This window comes from Harpegnathos saltator, unplaced genomic scaffold (assembly GCF_003227715.2).
Source record: "Harpegnathos saltator strain DR-91 unplaced genomic scaffold, Hsal_v8.6 scaffold586, whole genome shotgun sequence".
Classification (NCBI taxonomy): domain Eukaryota; kingdom Metazoa; phylum Arthropoda; class Insecta; order Hymenoptera; family Formicidae; genus Harpegnathos; species Harpegnathos saltator.
In genome coordinates, this window is record NW_020230411.1 from 16340 (window position 1) to 31608 (window position 15269).

The following is a 15269-nucleotide window of genomic DNA, read 5'->3' on the forward strand; positions in this document are numbered from 1 at the left end:
TATTATTATTCGAACAGGATCCACGGCGAGACAGGCTCTCCGCGATCGCGGCGACGCACATGGTCGATTCGCGTTCGTATTCGAGCCATTGCTTGTTCAGTTGTTCGCTCACACCGCGAATGCGCACTGTCGGCGCGACGGTCGCCGCATTGTCGCTTCCTGCGATAGGAACCTGCTGCTGCTACTGCTGCTGCTGCTGCTGCTGCGGTGGCGACTCCACGTTCGCGCTCAATCGATCAAAGAGATCCATTATGGCGTCGAATCACACGTACAGTCGTTTGGTATCCTCATCTTTGGCGACACCAGCGTCAGCAGCAGCAGCGTCATCGTCGTTCTCGCGTTGGCGCGATACTGCACATTTGGCCACATTGTTTGAGCGACGACGACCATGAGTCATGACGCGCAACCAACCGAGCGTTCTCGCGGCGTCGCGATGTGCAAAGTCGCGCTGTAATTTGCCAATGAGCCTCGCTCGGACATCCGCCACTGTGATCGCGCTTTCGTCGCGAATGCGCATCGGCCAGGAGACGCACGACGACACGTACATTCGCGTGATAGTCACCATTATCGTGGCCACGAGTTTGTCCACCGTCAGCTGATGGTAGCATCGCCAAAAGTCGTCCATTGTTTTTCGCGTCTGGAGCGTCCGCCGGTATATTCACACGAATGCTCACCGATCGTCCGTCCTTGCGTATCATAAAGTTCATCACCAGATACGTGAGCAACAGAGAGGCGCGCACCACGAACAAGAGAGTCGACTGCGTGTCCAGACCTGTGGTGACGATGGCGTCGCGCAACACGATCGACAGACAGCGATCGAAATCGCATTCTTCGCTATCATGCCAGGCTGCTTGCGCCTCCTCGATCGCGCGACGATTCGGCGCAAAGAGCGAGGCGCGACAGTACTCGTTGACGTTGAGACTGCGACGAAGCTGGTCGGAATCGCGAATGAACGCAAAGACGTACTCGAGCGATTGTCACGCCACATCCAGAATGTACAATTGGTTGCGTCTGACCGAGTCCTCGGCGTCTGGTGCGATCGTGCCGATCACCATCGGATCGGCCAGCATGTTTCTGACGCGTGCCAAATGTTCGTGCACCGAAACCTTGAATTGCGCCAGACTGCGACATTCGTCCAACTCGTCGGCAACCAGTGGCACTCGCGAATCCGCTTGATTCGCGCGAAATATCGCCAATTTCTGCGACTTGTCGTACCATGAGGAATCCGTAACAGCGTAGAAACAGCCGCAGGTTGTCGCGCGATATGGTGGCGTCCACGCGCGAATCCAAAAAGTTGCTTCTGTCGTACAGATTGCACGGCACGATATCGACAAACGACACAACGATCAAACTACCGTCATCCTTCTCGTCGCTCTCGCGGTGATGCTCGATGTGCTCGCCGTTGATCGCGGATCCATCGTCCACATCCATCGCGGTGTCGGTGTTGTTGTTCATTGCGACGTTGAGCAATTTCTCGATGTTTTTTTGCGCGTCTGTCCTCTCGCTCTCTATTTATGCACTGAATAATCGGTATCGGGTATATATCTACATATATATCGAACAATTTCGCGCGATAAAATGGGTCGGTCTTTTGCGAAATCGGACGAAAGAAGAACCACCACCACCTCACCGGCCCCCCCCCTATTTAGCGAGATCACGCAGATTCTGGAGATACTTTCGGCGGTGATGCGCTGTTGGTAGAGCCACGGTTATTTATCGGCGCAAATACAGTCACTACGTTGTTTTCAGTCGATGATGCGCGGTTGATTAAACTACGGTCGATCATCGGCGCCAACACACACAATATATATTGCAACATTACTTCGTTCTCGGCCAGAAGCTGTTTACAGCGCAGAAAAACTTCTCGTACACGCGATTCACCGCTCGTCATGCCGCAATTTAGCACCTTCTCGCCTATTCCCCATACGCACGCATTTCTCGACCGCATCGATCAAATCGTCAACGTCGAACCAACCGTGGCGCTCGTCCATCAATCGTTCGAACAATCTGGTCAGACTGTCGGTAACAAGGTGGCGACGATACTTCATCGTTTCGTTGTGATAATGATACAGGTAAAACTGTATTAGATCGGACCGCCATCCCCAGTGTGACAGGGCGTTACTGCGATGATGATCATAGCGATGCACGAGTACGCTGAATTGCTTTCGATCGCTTTTTCACGATATCCAAACGAATTCGCGTCGTACATCAAACAGGCATCGTCGCCGCATACGTGCGCGTTTAACGATCCGTCAGGGACGCCGACATACGGCCATGTGCCAGCAGAGGCAAAATTGTTTGTACTTATCGGGCACGTAAAGATGAAATCCATGTTGCGGTCCGTTCAATGGCGGTGATGTGATCCATACGATCGGCATGTCTGTAGCAATCATTGCTCGACGCGTAACTTCGTACAATCTCAAACGCCACCGGTCAACCGTGTCGTCGGAGCAAGGAATGTGCGTACGATTCATCTCACCCGGTTGAGCAATGCGTTTGCATTCGAGGCAATCCACATCGAGAAACAGATACTCGCCCTGGCCGTCTATGTCCATCGTTGCTTCGTTACTTCGCAGCGAGTACTACTGTCAATGCGAGCGTGCGCGTGCCTATAAAAGAGCGTGAAATTCTTCGCACCCCCTCGCGAAATGTCGCGATAACGAACGATGAGAGACGATAGCGGACCGTGAGTCACGTGTTCACATTATCCACGTGGTACGATCGCGACGACGATAGTAGCGTCGAAGAGGACGCGATAACGCCGGCACTATCGATCGACGGAACGACCGATGCGATAAGCAACGACAGTGATCGATGGTTCCAAAGACTGAATCGTTACAGTGATCGTTACAGTAATGTACGATCGACGAGACGCGCGCTGTCGCGACGTTGACACGACGACGCGCCCTCCCCGATAGAAGAAGAAAAAGACGACGCGTCGTCGTCTACGGACAATGACGACGTATTCCCGCGCGACGCCACTATTCTACTGCACGGTCGGCTGAACGTTGTGGCGCGACGAAGGCGCGCGTCGTCGCGCTCGCGCGTTGTTTGGCTCGTGGTACGATGATTACGAGCACGTTCTAGCCGACACGTGGCGACAACGACCACGTTGTTTGTCGATACGAGCGATTACTGTGCGAATCCGTGTGGCGGCAACGACCGGTGCTCGATCTGGTGTACGTGCGAGCCGTCAAACTCGGCGGCGGTGCGAATGGCGCGCGATTCATCGACCGCGTGAGACTCTTTCTGTTTCGTCGCTCGATCGACGCGCCCGATCGCTCGATCGTGCTGTCGGACCAGAGATCATTGTGTCTGGAAAACTGGATCATGGTGCACTCTGGCGCGAAAGGATCGCCCCGCGATCTAGTTGCACTGCACGAGCGCACCGTGAAGAATCAGTCCCTGGGTACGACACCGCAGTCCGACTTCTTTCGCGAATGCTCGCCGGACCAGGAACGCGATTATCAGCGATATCTCGATGATTTTGTAATTGTGAGCAAACACGTGCCCAAGAGCTCGTACTTTGCCAGCGGACTCAAGTGGTCACGCAAATGTGTCGCGTCACGCACGGCGATCTCTACATGCTCGATTCGTTGCTGATGCGCAATATTGCGCATTATCTGAAGGATGACGCCGGCGCTATATAGACATGTATGGATATGGTGATTGTTTTTTTGGATAATAAGAGAAACGATAAACAGACTGTCATTCTGTGTAGTACAGAGACGCTCCTTTATTGTCAATTTATTGCACAAACGAAAAAAAATATATATATGTAACATTGATCGAAAAAACGTTACGGCGTCATCAACGCGCTCGATCAATTGTGTCAGCGCGATGCGTTTGGTTCGTTCAAATTGCGCAAAAAGTGCACAAATTCATTCGCTGATCCGTCGGTAGGCGGCTCCAGTAGATTGCAATATCGTTCGCGTGGCACGACATTGGTTCCGTCAGTCGTACTTGTCGACGTTGACNTTGTTCTTCCTCGTTGCAATAATCACCCTCGCGAGCGTCCTAACCATTCGCTGTGTACGCAAGTGCGACATTCGGGCAATAGCTCGCGAAATTATGCGCACTCGCGTGCAAAATGGACACTTGATAGTAGAATAGCTATGGCCGGTTCTAACCCAGAAAGCGCTGAGAGAGGGCGCGGGGGGAAGCGGGGAACTCAGGGCGCGGGGTATGACGTTGCGCGGGGAAGGGGAACTCATGGTGGGACGTCAACGCATACGTCACGAGAAAAAATGTGGTGGGACGTGTCACGCAAGATGGTGACCGTGATGTCATGCCTACGTCACGAGAAAAAATGTTATATAATGTGTTTTAAATGTCCCTCGTAATTATCAAACTGAAATATATACAGAGAACTGAAATTATATACATGTTTATATAAAAATAACTAGTATGATTTGACCAAAATAGTTACATATCGAACATCTCTCCAACGTCTCTCGAACGTCTATTGAACGTCTCACGAACGTCTATCGAACGTCTATCAAAACATCTATAGGTATTTTTATCAATATAATTAACATAATTAACATAAAAAATCCTAAGAAAGGGGATAAGGGGAAGTTGGAAGAAAGGATCTGGTCTAAAGTAAAAAAGATGTATCATAATATATAACAAAGTAATTTATTTATACTTTTATTACAATTTGTAAACGCTGCAATATAATGGTGCTGTGTATTATAATATCACATTTTGACCAAAATATTTTTGTCAGCCGTCGACCTCCCAGACTGCTGATACCAAATCGTAGGTCTACAAGTACTATTGTGGTATCAGATAAAGAAATGTATGCATATCTATCATAGGATGCCTGTGAAGCATTTAGTGCTGCATCATGTAAAGATATGACTATTTTGGCTAGGTTTTTCCGGGAGTTATAATAACGAAAAGAGTGGCAAAAGTGGAGCATATAGATTTAATTTTGTTTGTATTTACCAGTTAGAGCTCTTTCAGTATGAATCGTGAAAACATAGAGCATGAAGAAGTAGAAGACGAAGAAATAGAAAACGAAGAAATAGAAGACGAAGAAGTAGAAGACGAAGAAATAGAAAACGAAGAAATAGAAGACGAAGAAGATATAAATCATATACTCACGGATGATAGTAATTATGATAGTGACAATAGTAATCAATTAGTGAATGAAAAAGTGAAGAAATTGGAAGTTTCAGAAATTAATACTTTGAGTGGCCAAACAAAAGTGTGTTGCATTTATTTTTCATATAATTCTGGAGACAATTTACGATTCTGCACATCATGTTTTGTTGATGGCGTTCGCGATACAGTTACAGAAATATTTGCAGTGCGCAAACACATCACCGAAAGACACTATGTGATTGATGGTGTATTTTGTTCAAACTGTAGAAACCCCGTCTACCAAATAACACCATGTAATCTGTGTCCAATATGTATGCACTAATATGACATATTTAAACAGAATTCTTATATACGGTACAAAAACTTCATCCAATACACTATACAAGATAAAAAGAAGCAGGAAGAATGTAATAACGATATGTGTGTGTGTGTGTGTGTGTGCGCATGTGGAAGACAGAAGAGCTATAAAAAAGTTCAAATCAGAACATTCTATAATTTAGTCGAAGACAAACAGAGTGGACGTTAGACTGCTGATACCAATCATAGGTCTATAAGTCTATTATTGTATCAGATAAAGAAAGGCATGCACTTAGGCAAAGTCCACAACGAGTTGATATGAGTTTAAGACTCAGGAATGTGTTTAATAGTTCGTCGAGGAAGTTTCCCGAATTTTGATAATGGCATGTATTTGTGAAAGAGTTAAGGGCTATAAAATGTTCAAAGCAGAATATTCTATAGTTTAGTCGAAGACGAGCAGAGCGCGCAGTTACAGTGTGTTTACAACGTTTTGCTAGAAAAATGGCAGAATCATCATTATCATCATTATCAACCGTAGAACGTGAACTGCAGAACCAGGCCGCTCAATTAGGCTCGCTAGACGAATACCTCGCATGGGAACAAAAGTGCGACGAGTGTCTCGAGTCGTTGGAACAGCATAGCCGAGCCAAACAACCACGACTATCGGTTGGTTCAGCGCACTCGATGGTTGCTCGTATAGCGCAACTCAAGGGTTTAAAAAATACTTTGCGCAGACGTTTTGTATACGCAGGAGCTGGACATTCGACACTTGTTTGGCGAGAAATCGATACAGCGTTCAATAGTCGCATATCAACCGGGGCGATTGTAAATACAGACTATATCGACCCTCTTCGATTTCTCCAAGATGTGAAGAATATCGTGCTCGAGTATGTGCGAAGCGTTATGAAGAGACATGGTAGCATAAAAGTGAATACTGTGTTCAACGGTGAATTTGTGGCAGGTGATAAACGCGCGAACAAGAGCATTAATACGAGGAACGTTGAACTTTTTTTCACATCCGATCTAGACAATTGGTTCGCGATGCGTGTTATCGAACCCACCTTAGCGTCCATGGAAGAATTTCAGGAACGAGATAGCGGGTGGGCACTCTCGCGCATACTCAATCTGACCGTTAATGTTAACAAGTACAATCCATTACATTCGGGATGTCATATCGAGTTACCGCGCGAAATAAAAATGAAGCGGGCTATAATCAACGTGCAATCTATGGACAATGTATGTTTCGCATGGGCAGTGGTTGCAGCGTTATGTCCAGCCGACAAACACGCAGATCGTCAATCTTCGTACCCACACTATACATCGGTTTTGAATATGCAGGACATTGAATTTCCAATGCGCATAAATCAAATTAAAAAGTTTGAACGGTTGAACGATATCTCGGTCAACATTTATAGTGTGGAAAAGAGATATGACAACGCGACAAAGAAAGAAGGAAACGTGGTCGCACCTATACGTCTTACGGAACAGAAAATGGAGAAGCATGTCAACCTGCTGCATATCCCAGATCCGCGAGATGATGATAACGCTGGGCACTTCGCGTGGATCAAGAATTTGTCCCGACTCGTCAGCTCACAACTGAGCAAAAAGGAACATAAAAAACATATTTGCTACCGGTAAGTATACACAAAGAACGCAATGTATAATGTGAAATATACTAATAACAAATAATGTTTTTCCAGATGTCTACATTACTTCAGCTCGAGCGAGAAGCTGGAGAACCATACCGTCGACTGTCAAAAAATGAATAACTGTGCCATCATCTTGCCAAACGATGACAACAAATGGCTCAGCTTCACCAACTACTGCAGGAAGGAGCGGATCCCGTTTATAGTTTACGCCGACTTGGAACGCATCCTGGAGAAGACACCGAGGGAAGAACAAACGAGTTCGTATGCGTATCAACATCATAGCGTATTTAGTATAGCATATTACGTTCCTACGACGAGTCATTATCCGCGTATCGATGTCGTCGCGATCGGGATTGCATCTCATGGTTTGTCAAAGAACTTGAAGAACTGGCACATCGTGTAAAGGATATTTTGTCCGCAAATGTCCCCATGGAAACTTTGTCGAAAGAACAGTGGGAGACATTTCAAAATGCTATGCTGTGCCATGTGTGCGAGAAATCATTCGCAAAGGATGATACACGCGTGCCCGATCATTGCCACCTGACTGGACGGTACAGTGGTCCCGCGCATTCCAATTGCAATCTAAATTATCAAGACAGTTATTGCATTCCCGTGGTCTTTCACAACTTATCCGGTTATGATTCACACTTTATCATCAAAGATATAGCAACCATGTTCGAAGGTTCAATCACTATACTACCGATAACCAAAGAGAAATATATTTCATTTATAAAGACTGTAGGAAACATGATGGATAGTAAGAATAAATGGAAAAATTATATACAATTGCGGTTCGTACAAATTTCTCAGTAGTAGTCTCGATAAATTGGCGTCTTTTCTCGACAACGACAAATTAAAAATTGTTCGGTCCGAATTTTCAAATTTGTCCGACAAGGATTTTGATTTATTGACGCGAAAGGTGGTCTTTCTGTACGAATTCCTTGATTGCGCGGACAAGCTGCAGGATCGGTGTTTACCGCCGCGCGAGTCATTTTACAGTTCGTTGATGGGTGACACGGTATCTGAGAGCGATTACGCGCACGCCACGAACATCTGGCAACGGTTCGCCATTCAAACCTTAGGTGAATATAGCGACTTGTATCTGAAGATTGATGTCTTGTTGTTGGCCGATATTTTTGAAAATTTCCGCAATAGTTGTATCAAAAGTTATGGGTTAAATCCCGCGTATTATTACACTTTGCCTGGTTTTACGTGGGATGCTATGTTGAAGCATACGGGCGTTAATTTCGAACTGCTCACTGATATCGATATGGTCATGTTCATCGAGCGCGGTATTCGCAGTGGCCTCAGTCAATGTTCCGGTAGATATGCAAAAGCCAATAACAAGTACATGCAGTCTTACGATCCATTGCAACCATCATCATACTTGATGTACTTCGATGTAAATAACTTGTATGGTTGGGCAATGTGTCAACAGTTGCCATACGCCGAATTTCGATGGGTCGATGATGTATCGAATTTCGACGTATCATCAATCGCACTAGATTCACCTATAGGTTACATTCTGGAGGTTGACTTAGAGTATCCGCAACATCTGCACGACGCGCACACTGACCTACCGTTCTGTCCGACACGGGGCAAACCGCCAAACAAAAAGCAGGACAAGCTTCTCGCAACCTTATGCGATAAGCAGCGTTATGTGATTCATTATCGCAACCTGCAGCAGTGCATCACGGTCTTCGTATTGGAAAGATACACCGCATACTCAAATTTGCTCAATCTCCATGGCTCCACGATTATATCGAACTTAATACGCAGTTTAGAAGACACGCGACAAACGATTTCGAGAAAAATTTGTACAAATTGATAAACAACGCGGTGTTCGGTAAAACTATGGAAAATGTTCGCAATCACGTAGACGTAAAACTATTGACAAAATGGGATGGACGATACGGTGCTGAGGCAATGATTGCGAGACCAAATTTTCATAGCAGAAGTGTCTTTTCGGAAAATTTAATCGCCGTTGAGCTACGTAAACTTGAGGTGAAATTCAACAAGCCGATCTATGTGGGTATATGTATCCTTGACATATCCAAGATCTGCTTGTACGAATTTCATCACGAGTACATGTCTCCCCTGTATCAGAACAGATGTAAAGTAATGTACACCGATACTGACAATTTAATTTACCATATCCAATGCGATGATATTTTCGAGCACATGAAACGTGATATTTCTAAGTTTGATACGAGTGATTATCCCACTGATAATGCGTACGGTATACCGCTTGTCAACAAAAAGGTACCAGGTCTGATGAAAGATGAAAATAACGGAGCGATTATGACGGAATTCGTCGGGCTCAGAGCAAAGATGTACGCGCTAAAGGTAGACAGCAAAAATGATACGAAGGTGTGAAGACCAATGTCGTAGCGCGAACTATAACGTTTGATGATTATATGCAGTGTCTGAGAGATGAGGTCGAAAAGCAACGTCGTCAGTCATGCATACGATCCAAAATGCACAAAGTCTACACCGTGTCCGAACTGAAAACTGCTCTGAGTCCGTATGATGACAAGCGGTATATCGTACCGAACTCAACAGACACTTTACCATGGGGACATTACAGGATACAATTGTAAACTAAAAAGCGATCATTGTGCATACGAGGGTGGTCCGATAAGTACTTAGCCTACAGAAGAAAAACGAAAATTTTGGAAAAGTGGCGATTTATTTCTCAACATAGTCTCCTTTTAGCTCGATACACTTGACCCAGCGATGCTCCAACTTCTTTAACCCGTCTGAAAAATACGTTTTCTCGAGGTCTGCAAAGTAGGCCTCCGTGGCGGCGATGACCTCCTCATTCGACTCAAATTTCTGCCCGGCGAGTAACTTTTTCAAGTTTGGAAACAAAAAGAAGTCGCACGGGGCCAAATCTGGAGAATACGGTGGATGGGGCAGCAGTTCGTAGCCCAATTCGACCAATTTGACCGTGGCGAGGGCGGAGGTGTGAGCCGGTGGGTTGTCATGGTGGAAGAGCACTTTTTTCTTCGCCAAATTGGGCCGTTTTTCTGCAATTCGGCGTCGAATCGGGCCAATAATTCGGCATAGTACAGCCCTGTGACCGTTTTGCCCTTCTCCAGGTAGTCGATGTAGATCACACCTTGTGAATCCCAGAAAACGGTGGCCATCACCTTTCCGGTCGATAGGACAGTCTTCGCCTTCTTCGGAGCACGTTCGCCGGGTGAAGTCCACTGTTTCGACTGTTCCTTGGTCTCTGATGTGTACCAGTGGATCCATGTTTCGTCGACGGTCACGAAACGACGCAGAAACTCCTTCGGATTGCGCTTAAACAGCGTCAAACACTGCTCTGAAGTGGTCTCACGGTTGTGCTTGTTGTCCGGAGTGAGCAAACGCGGCACCCATCGCGCCGACAGCTTTCTCATGCTCAAAATTTCATGCAGGATATGACCCACGCGGTCTTTTGAGATGCCTACTGTCTCAGCTATCTCGCGCACCTTCAATCGGCGGTCTGCCAATACGAGATCGTGGATTTTTGTCATGTTATCCTCCGTGGTAGTCGTTTTCGGGGCACTTGGGTATGGCTCATCAAAAACCGACGTGCGACCACGTTGAAACTCGTTAAACCAATTTTTGACGGTCGCCATCGAAGGAGAAGAGTCACCGTACACAGCATCCGTCCAAGCGCTCTTTGATTTCGCTGCGCGATTTCCCTTCCAAAAACAAGAATCAAATCACCGACCGATATTGCTCTTTTTCCATTTTTCTAAAATCCGCGAACACGCCCGCTTCCACACACGGTCAAAACAAAACTACGAGTCCGATTCGGCTGAAATTTCGACAGTAGCCTTCTACGAGAATGTACTACACGATAGTAAATTTCTCTTGCGATAGTGGCGCCATCGGGCGGTGAGGCTAAGTACTTATCGGACAGCCCTCGTACATGTATATTGTAAAATGAAAAGCGATCATTGTACATATATTTGTTTGTAAGAAATATTGTTAACTATATATAACTATATATTAACTATAATAAAAGATGGTTTATTACAAGCTGTTTATAATAGGATATTGTAATAAAAAAATGTTTATAACAAAGAATTGGTTACAATACATTTTCTTTGTGTATCCAAGAGTTGTGCGAATTATCAAATCCCAACCATTTCACTAAAACCTTGTCGCCGCTTTTTCGCAACACCTTTTCCACGAAATAAACGTCAGGATTAGCAGCGCGATGCAGTTCGTATTCGTAAAATCCTCCGGCAATAGACTTTCCGCGAGAATCCTCGAGCAGATAGGTCGCTGGATTAGTTGTCTGCACTTTGACGATTTTAAACACTTCGGTTGTCCAATTCGGTGTATAGCCTTTTTCAAAGATGGTTTTGAATTTGCTCACGCGTTCCAGATCACCCACTTTGAATCTCGCGCAGCGATCTTTACGTTGTTGTAGACTGTGTGTAGGAGCTTATCAGCGATTTCGGGTGTCACGTCGATAGGACGTATGCCGATAGTTCGATGTTTCCGTGTGTTGTACTCCATGATAAGGTGTGGTAACGAGTCGATCCATTTGTATGTTCCATTCAACGTAAACATTTTCCACATGTCGTTCTTTAACGTGCGGTTGAATCGTTCCACAACAGATGTCTTCATTACCGAGTACGTAGAATAATGATTGATACCGTGTTTTTTAAGGAGTTTCTGCAGATCCGCATTATAAAATTCTTTTCCCTGGTCCGTTTGCAAATTTTTCGGACATCTTCCAGATTCTTGAAATATCCTGGCGAACACTGCCACTGCTTCTTTACCGCTCTTGCTCTTCGGTATCGGCATCGGTACAGCCCACGCATATTTGCTCAACACATCGATAATAGTGAGTATATAGTGGTAGCCTCTATTGAATCACGAGTAAGGACGCATCTCTACCAAGTCAGCTTGCCAAAGATCATCGTATCCGCGCACTATGACGCGTCTACGGGGAAAATATCTGGCTCGCTGGAGCGTGCAACTCCTCCACTAACCGATGCTTTTCGTTACCGATGAGCTGCTTCTCTGAACTTTTCTTCTTTTTGTTAAATTTTGATGATTGCTTCGCCATTGCAGCTTGTGATGATCCGTCTCTCGCCATGTTGATACTATATGTCAATTTAACTGTAATATTCTACTTTTAAATTTCCCCTGATTTCTTTATCTCTGAGCATGTCCAGTCTAAAATTATGGTATTGATACAGTAGTCTATCTCTCCATTCTAAGTAAATATAAAAACTATATCTTATCATTTTGAAAAAGATAAGTAGTTGTAGACCTTTTACGTCTGCGCATCACCATTCCCACTACTTTCTCTATTCTCTACGGGGAAAGACATACGGTGTTGAGACTGGCGAAGCATTCAAGCTTCATTGCTCCTACTTGTAGCATAGCTAGTTCTCGTTATTACAAATTCTTTACAAGTTATTAACAAGTTCTTGGAAGAAAAATGTTCGGCGCTAACGTGGACACCGCTCTCAAGAAGACGTCGAAGAAGACGAGCAGTCTCTCTACAGAAGTGGGAAACGTCCGTAACATGCTTCTATGTACGACGTACGCGCTTAACAATTCGGACACTAAGAGGATGCAGGTTGGATTGCGCACCACGTACGACATGGGTCCATTTGAGCCAACGATCAGGATCATGGGGAACACGTCTTCAGGAATTCTCCTTGATTTGAATACGTGGGAGAAGTTTAAAGATATTATACCCTCTGCAAATTCTTATTTGTGTGGGGAAAATAAGAATACGCCAACCCCTATCATCATCAACAATATCACCATCAACTTTACCTCAGCGTACGGTGCACGAGCTGTAATGGTGAGTCAGCGAGGGAAAATGCTGGACGAGAGTGGACCTGCGAAGAAGACATCGGAGGAGTCTACGCATCTGAAGCAACCGCCGCTGAAGAAGCATAAGCTGTATACGGAGAATATTATAATGCAGAAGACATCTTTCGATGGTCTGCAAACTGTCACAAAATGTATCGATGCTAGATACGAATATTTACAAGCGGTTGCCGCTCTTGTGAGTAATTGCAAATATATTTTAGTAGGCGAAATAGAACTTAATCCCACGAAGGAAGGTGTAAACGAAGATTTCGTAAAACGGACGCTCGTTGATAAATATCGCGAAATCGAGGAAAATGTACGACGGCAAATGAAAAATTTACAATTTTTAGACACATATTTTAATATTGTATTCCGTGAATTGACTACGATTCATTTAAATGAAATTATACACGAGATTATAACAGAATCAGAATGCTACGAGTGTTTGCGAAACTACGAATGTAACTTCAAAAATAAAATGTGAATTTATTTTATAAAAATGTTGTATATTCCTTTCTCCCCACCTCTTTTCTCTTCCCTGCGATCTCCAATTCGTTGTAACAAAACCCAACTTAACTTTTCGAGTTCGAAAGCGAAGGGGACACACAGGTAAAAATATATTCTACTTTTATATTTTCCTTGATTTCTTTATCTCTGAGCGTGTCCAGTCTAAAATTTGGTCTATGTTCTCATGAATGCTATTTATGCTCTGTATGTTTTTTTTCCGGTAGTCTTCCAACCAATCCTTCAATTTTTTAACATTCTCATCTACATACTGCTTCATCTCAACGTTACTCTCATGCAGTAGAAGCTTTACAGCATTTATATTCTCATCGATATACTGTTTCTTCTCAACGTTACCTTCATGCAACATAAGTTTTACAGACTTTATACTCTCATCCACATAATATTTGTGCGCAGCGTCATCGAAGGCTTCCGGCTGTGGTACATTATGTATCGCATGCATTTCTGCATCGAAATATTTGCCATCACGACCTTTACTATTGGCGGTTAGACAAAGGGCATTTTCATGTACATATCGTTTGGTTGCAACGTTGTTTAAATGATATCTGACACCTGCAACACATTCTTCCACGTATTGTTTGGTTGCAACGTCACTGTCGGCTTCAGGTTGCGCTACATGTTGTATCTTGCGCGACTTTGCGTCGAAAACTTTGGCAGCGTTTAAACAAAGAGCATTTTCATGTATGTAATCTTCAACATGTTCATTCCATTGATGCGCTTCGATCGGAGAACTATTGCTGTCTGGCAATACTTCAAACTTATGTGTCGACATTTCGGAGCAAGCTGTGTCGATGCTCTCGATTGGCTGACGATTGACTGACTGACTGACTCGTGTCAGTGCAGCGCTGTTTAATTTATAATAAGACCAGCTTCGCGGAGTTCTTCGATAATCGATAAAATTTCGTTGTCATGAGCGTTGTTGCCGGCTTAGCGAAGCATCAAGCAATCGCAAACGATCCACCAGCTCGTTGGGATCATCCCAATGCACGTAATCGATATTGTTGTCATTTAAGGTCATCATAGCTTGAGATGCATATAAACCTTTTCCGGCCACTTTATCGCTCGACGCATGTGATACTAGGGGCGCGATTATATGTTTATATTTGTGTCCCTTGTTACCGAGTATCGGATTTTGCGGGAGGTACCCGCGTCTGTGAGCATTCGTCGCCAATAGTATACTTTTGTATTTTTGCATATCAGTCTCGGTGTACACAGAATCGTCGGGGATTCTTTTGAATATTAGCTCGTAAAGACCGGGTGTTCCAATGTATCCTGTTTCGCCTATGATTATATTATCGTCTCTGTCCACATCGACACGTTTATCACCGAGCATTGCTCCATCGTTACTAAGACATACACCGTAAACATAATCTATAGTGTTATCTTTTCCACTATTTAGCATAGCCCCCATATATTTTTGACCCAACGGACCAAAATGATCATGTAAAGTTTGTTGTCCTTTGTACGTTCGCAACTGACGTATAACGGATGTCATTATCGGTTTATCAGGGGTTTCGAAAACATTCTCATCATCATCATCAGTGAGTAGATTGTTGATCGGTGAAGGTTCATGTGGTTCCTCATATTGTAGAGCTCCCGTCGATGTAGAAACTATCGAAGGATCATTGAATAGTTTCCGTTTCAGCGGAGTCAATGCGGCTGGTGAAAGTTTCGCCTTACGCTTTATCTTTTTTTCGGGTTTTAATATTACACTCTTTGTTTCTTCGCTTGTACTCATTGATAGTGGCGCAGTTTTAACATCAACGTTACTTTCCACATTAGCTCTGCTTCCCGCGATTTGCTTGAGAGGTTCAATAATAGGTTTAAAGTGTCTCTCCAATGCAGCATTCTCAA

At 44.6% G+C, this 15269-nt stretch overlaps 2 protein-coding genes across 2 annotated transcripts; both read left to right on the forward strand.

Annotated features, from left to right (window-relative positions):
• Positions 1–6843: 6843 nt before the first annotated feature.
• LOC112589692 (uncharacterized) lies at positions 6844–7458 on the forward strand. The gene is made up of 2 exons (XM_025304014.1): positions 6844–7040; positions 7107–7458. Exons 1-2 carry the CDS (start codon positions 6898–6900, stop codon positions 7456–7458), a joined length of 495 nt encoding a protein of 164 aa, XP_025159799.1. The 5' UTR covers positions 6844–6897.
• Positions 7459–7484: 26 nt separating this feature from the next.
• LOC112589693 (uncharacterized) lies at positions 7485–9655 on the forward strand. The gene is made up of 4 exons (XM_025304015.1): positions 7485–7812; positions 8138–8757; positions 8835–9425; positions 9479–9655. Exons 1-4 carry the CDS (start codon positions 7485–7487, stop codon positions 9653–9655), a joined length of 1716 nt encoding a protein of 571 aa, XP_025159800.1.
• Positions 9656–15269: the final 5614 nt, after the last annotated feature.

Excerpts from the sequence above, each read along its gene's own strand:
- LOC112589692 (XM_025304014.1), top strand. The coding sequence starts at position 6,898 with ATGGAGAAGCATGTCAACCTGCTGCATATCCCAGATCCGCGAGATGAT. Across the intron at positions 7,041-7,106 it reads AAAAAACATATTTGCTACCG|ATGTCTACATTACTTCAGCT; the intron begins GTAAGTATACAC and ends ATGTTTTTCCAG.
- LOC112589693 (XM_025304015.1), top strand. The coding sequence starts at position 7,485 with ATGGAAACTTTGTCGAAAGAACAGTGGGAGACATTTCAAAATGCTATG. Across the intron at positions 7,813-8,137 it reads TGTAGGAAACATGATGGATA|GTGAATATAGCGACTTGTAT; the intron begins GTAAGAATAAAT and ends TTCAAACCTTAG. Across the intron at positions 8,758-8,834 it reads AGCAGTGCATCACGGTCTTC|TTTAGAAGACACGCGACAAA; the intron begins GTATTGGAAAGA and ends CTTAATACGCAG.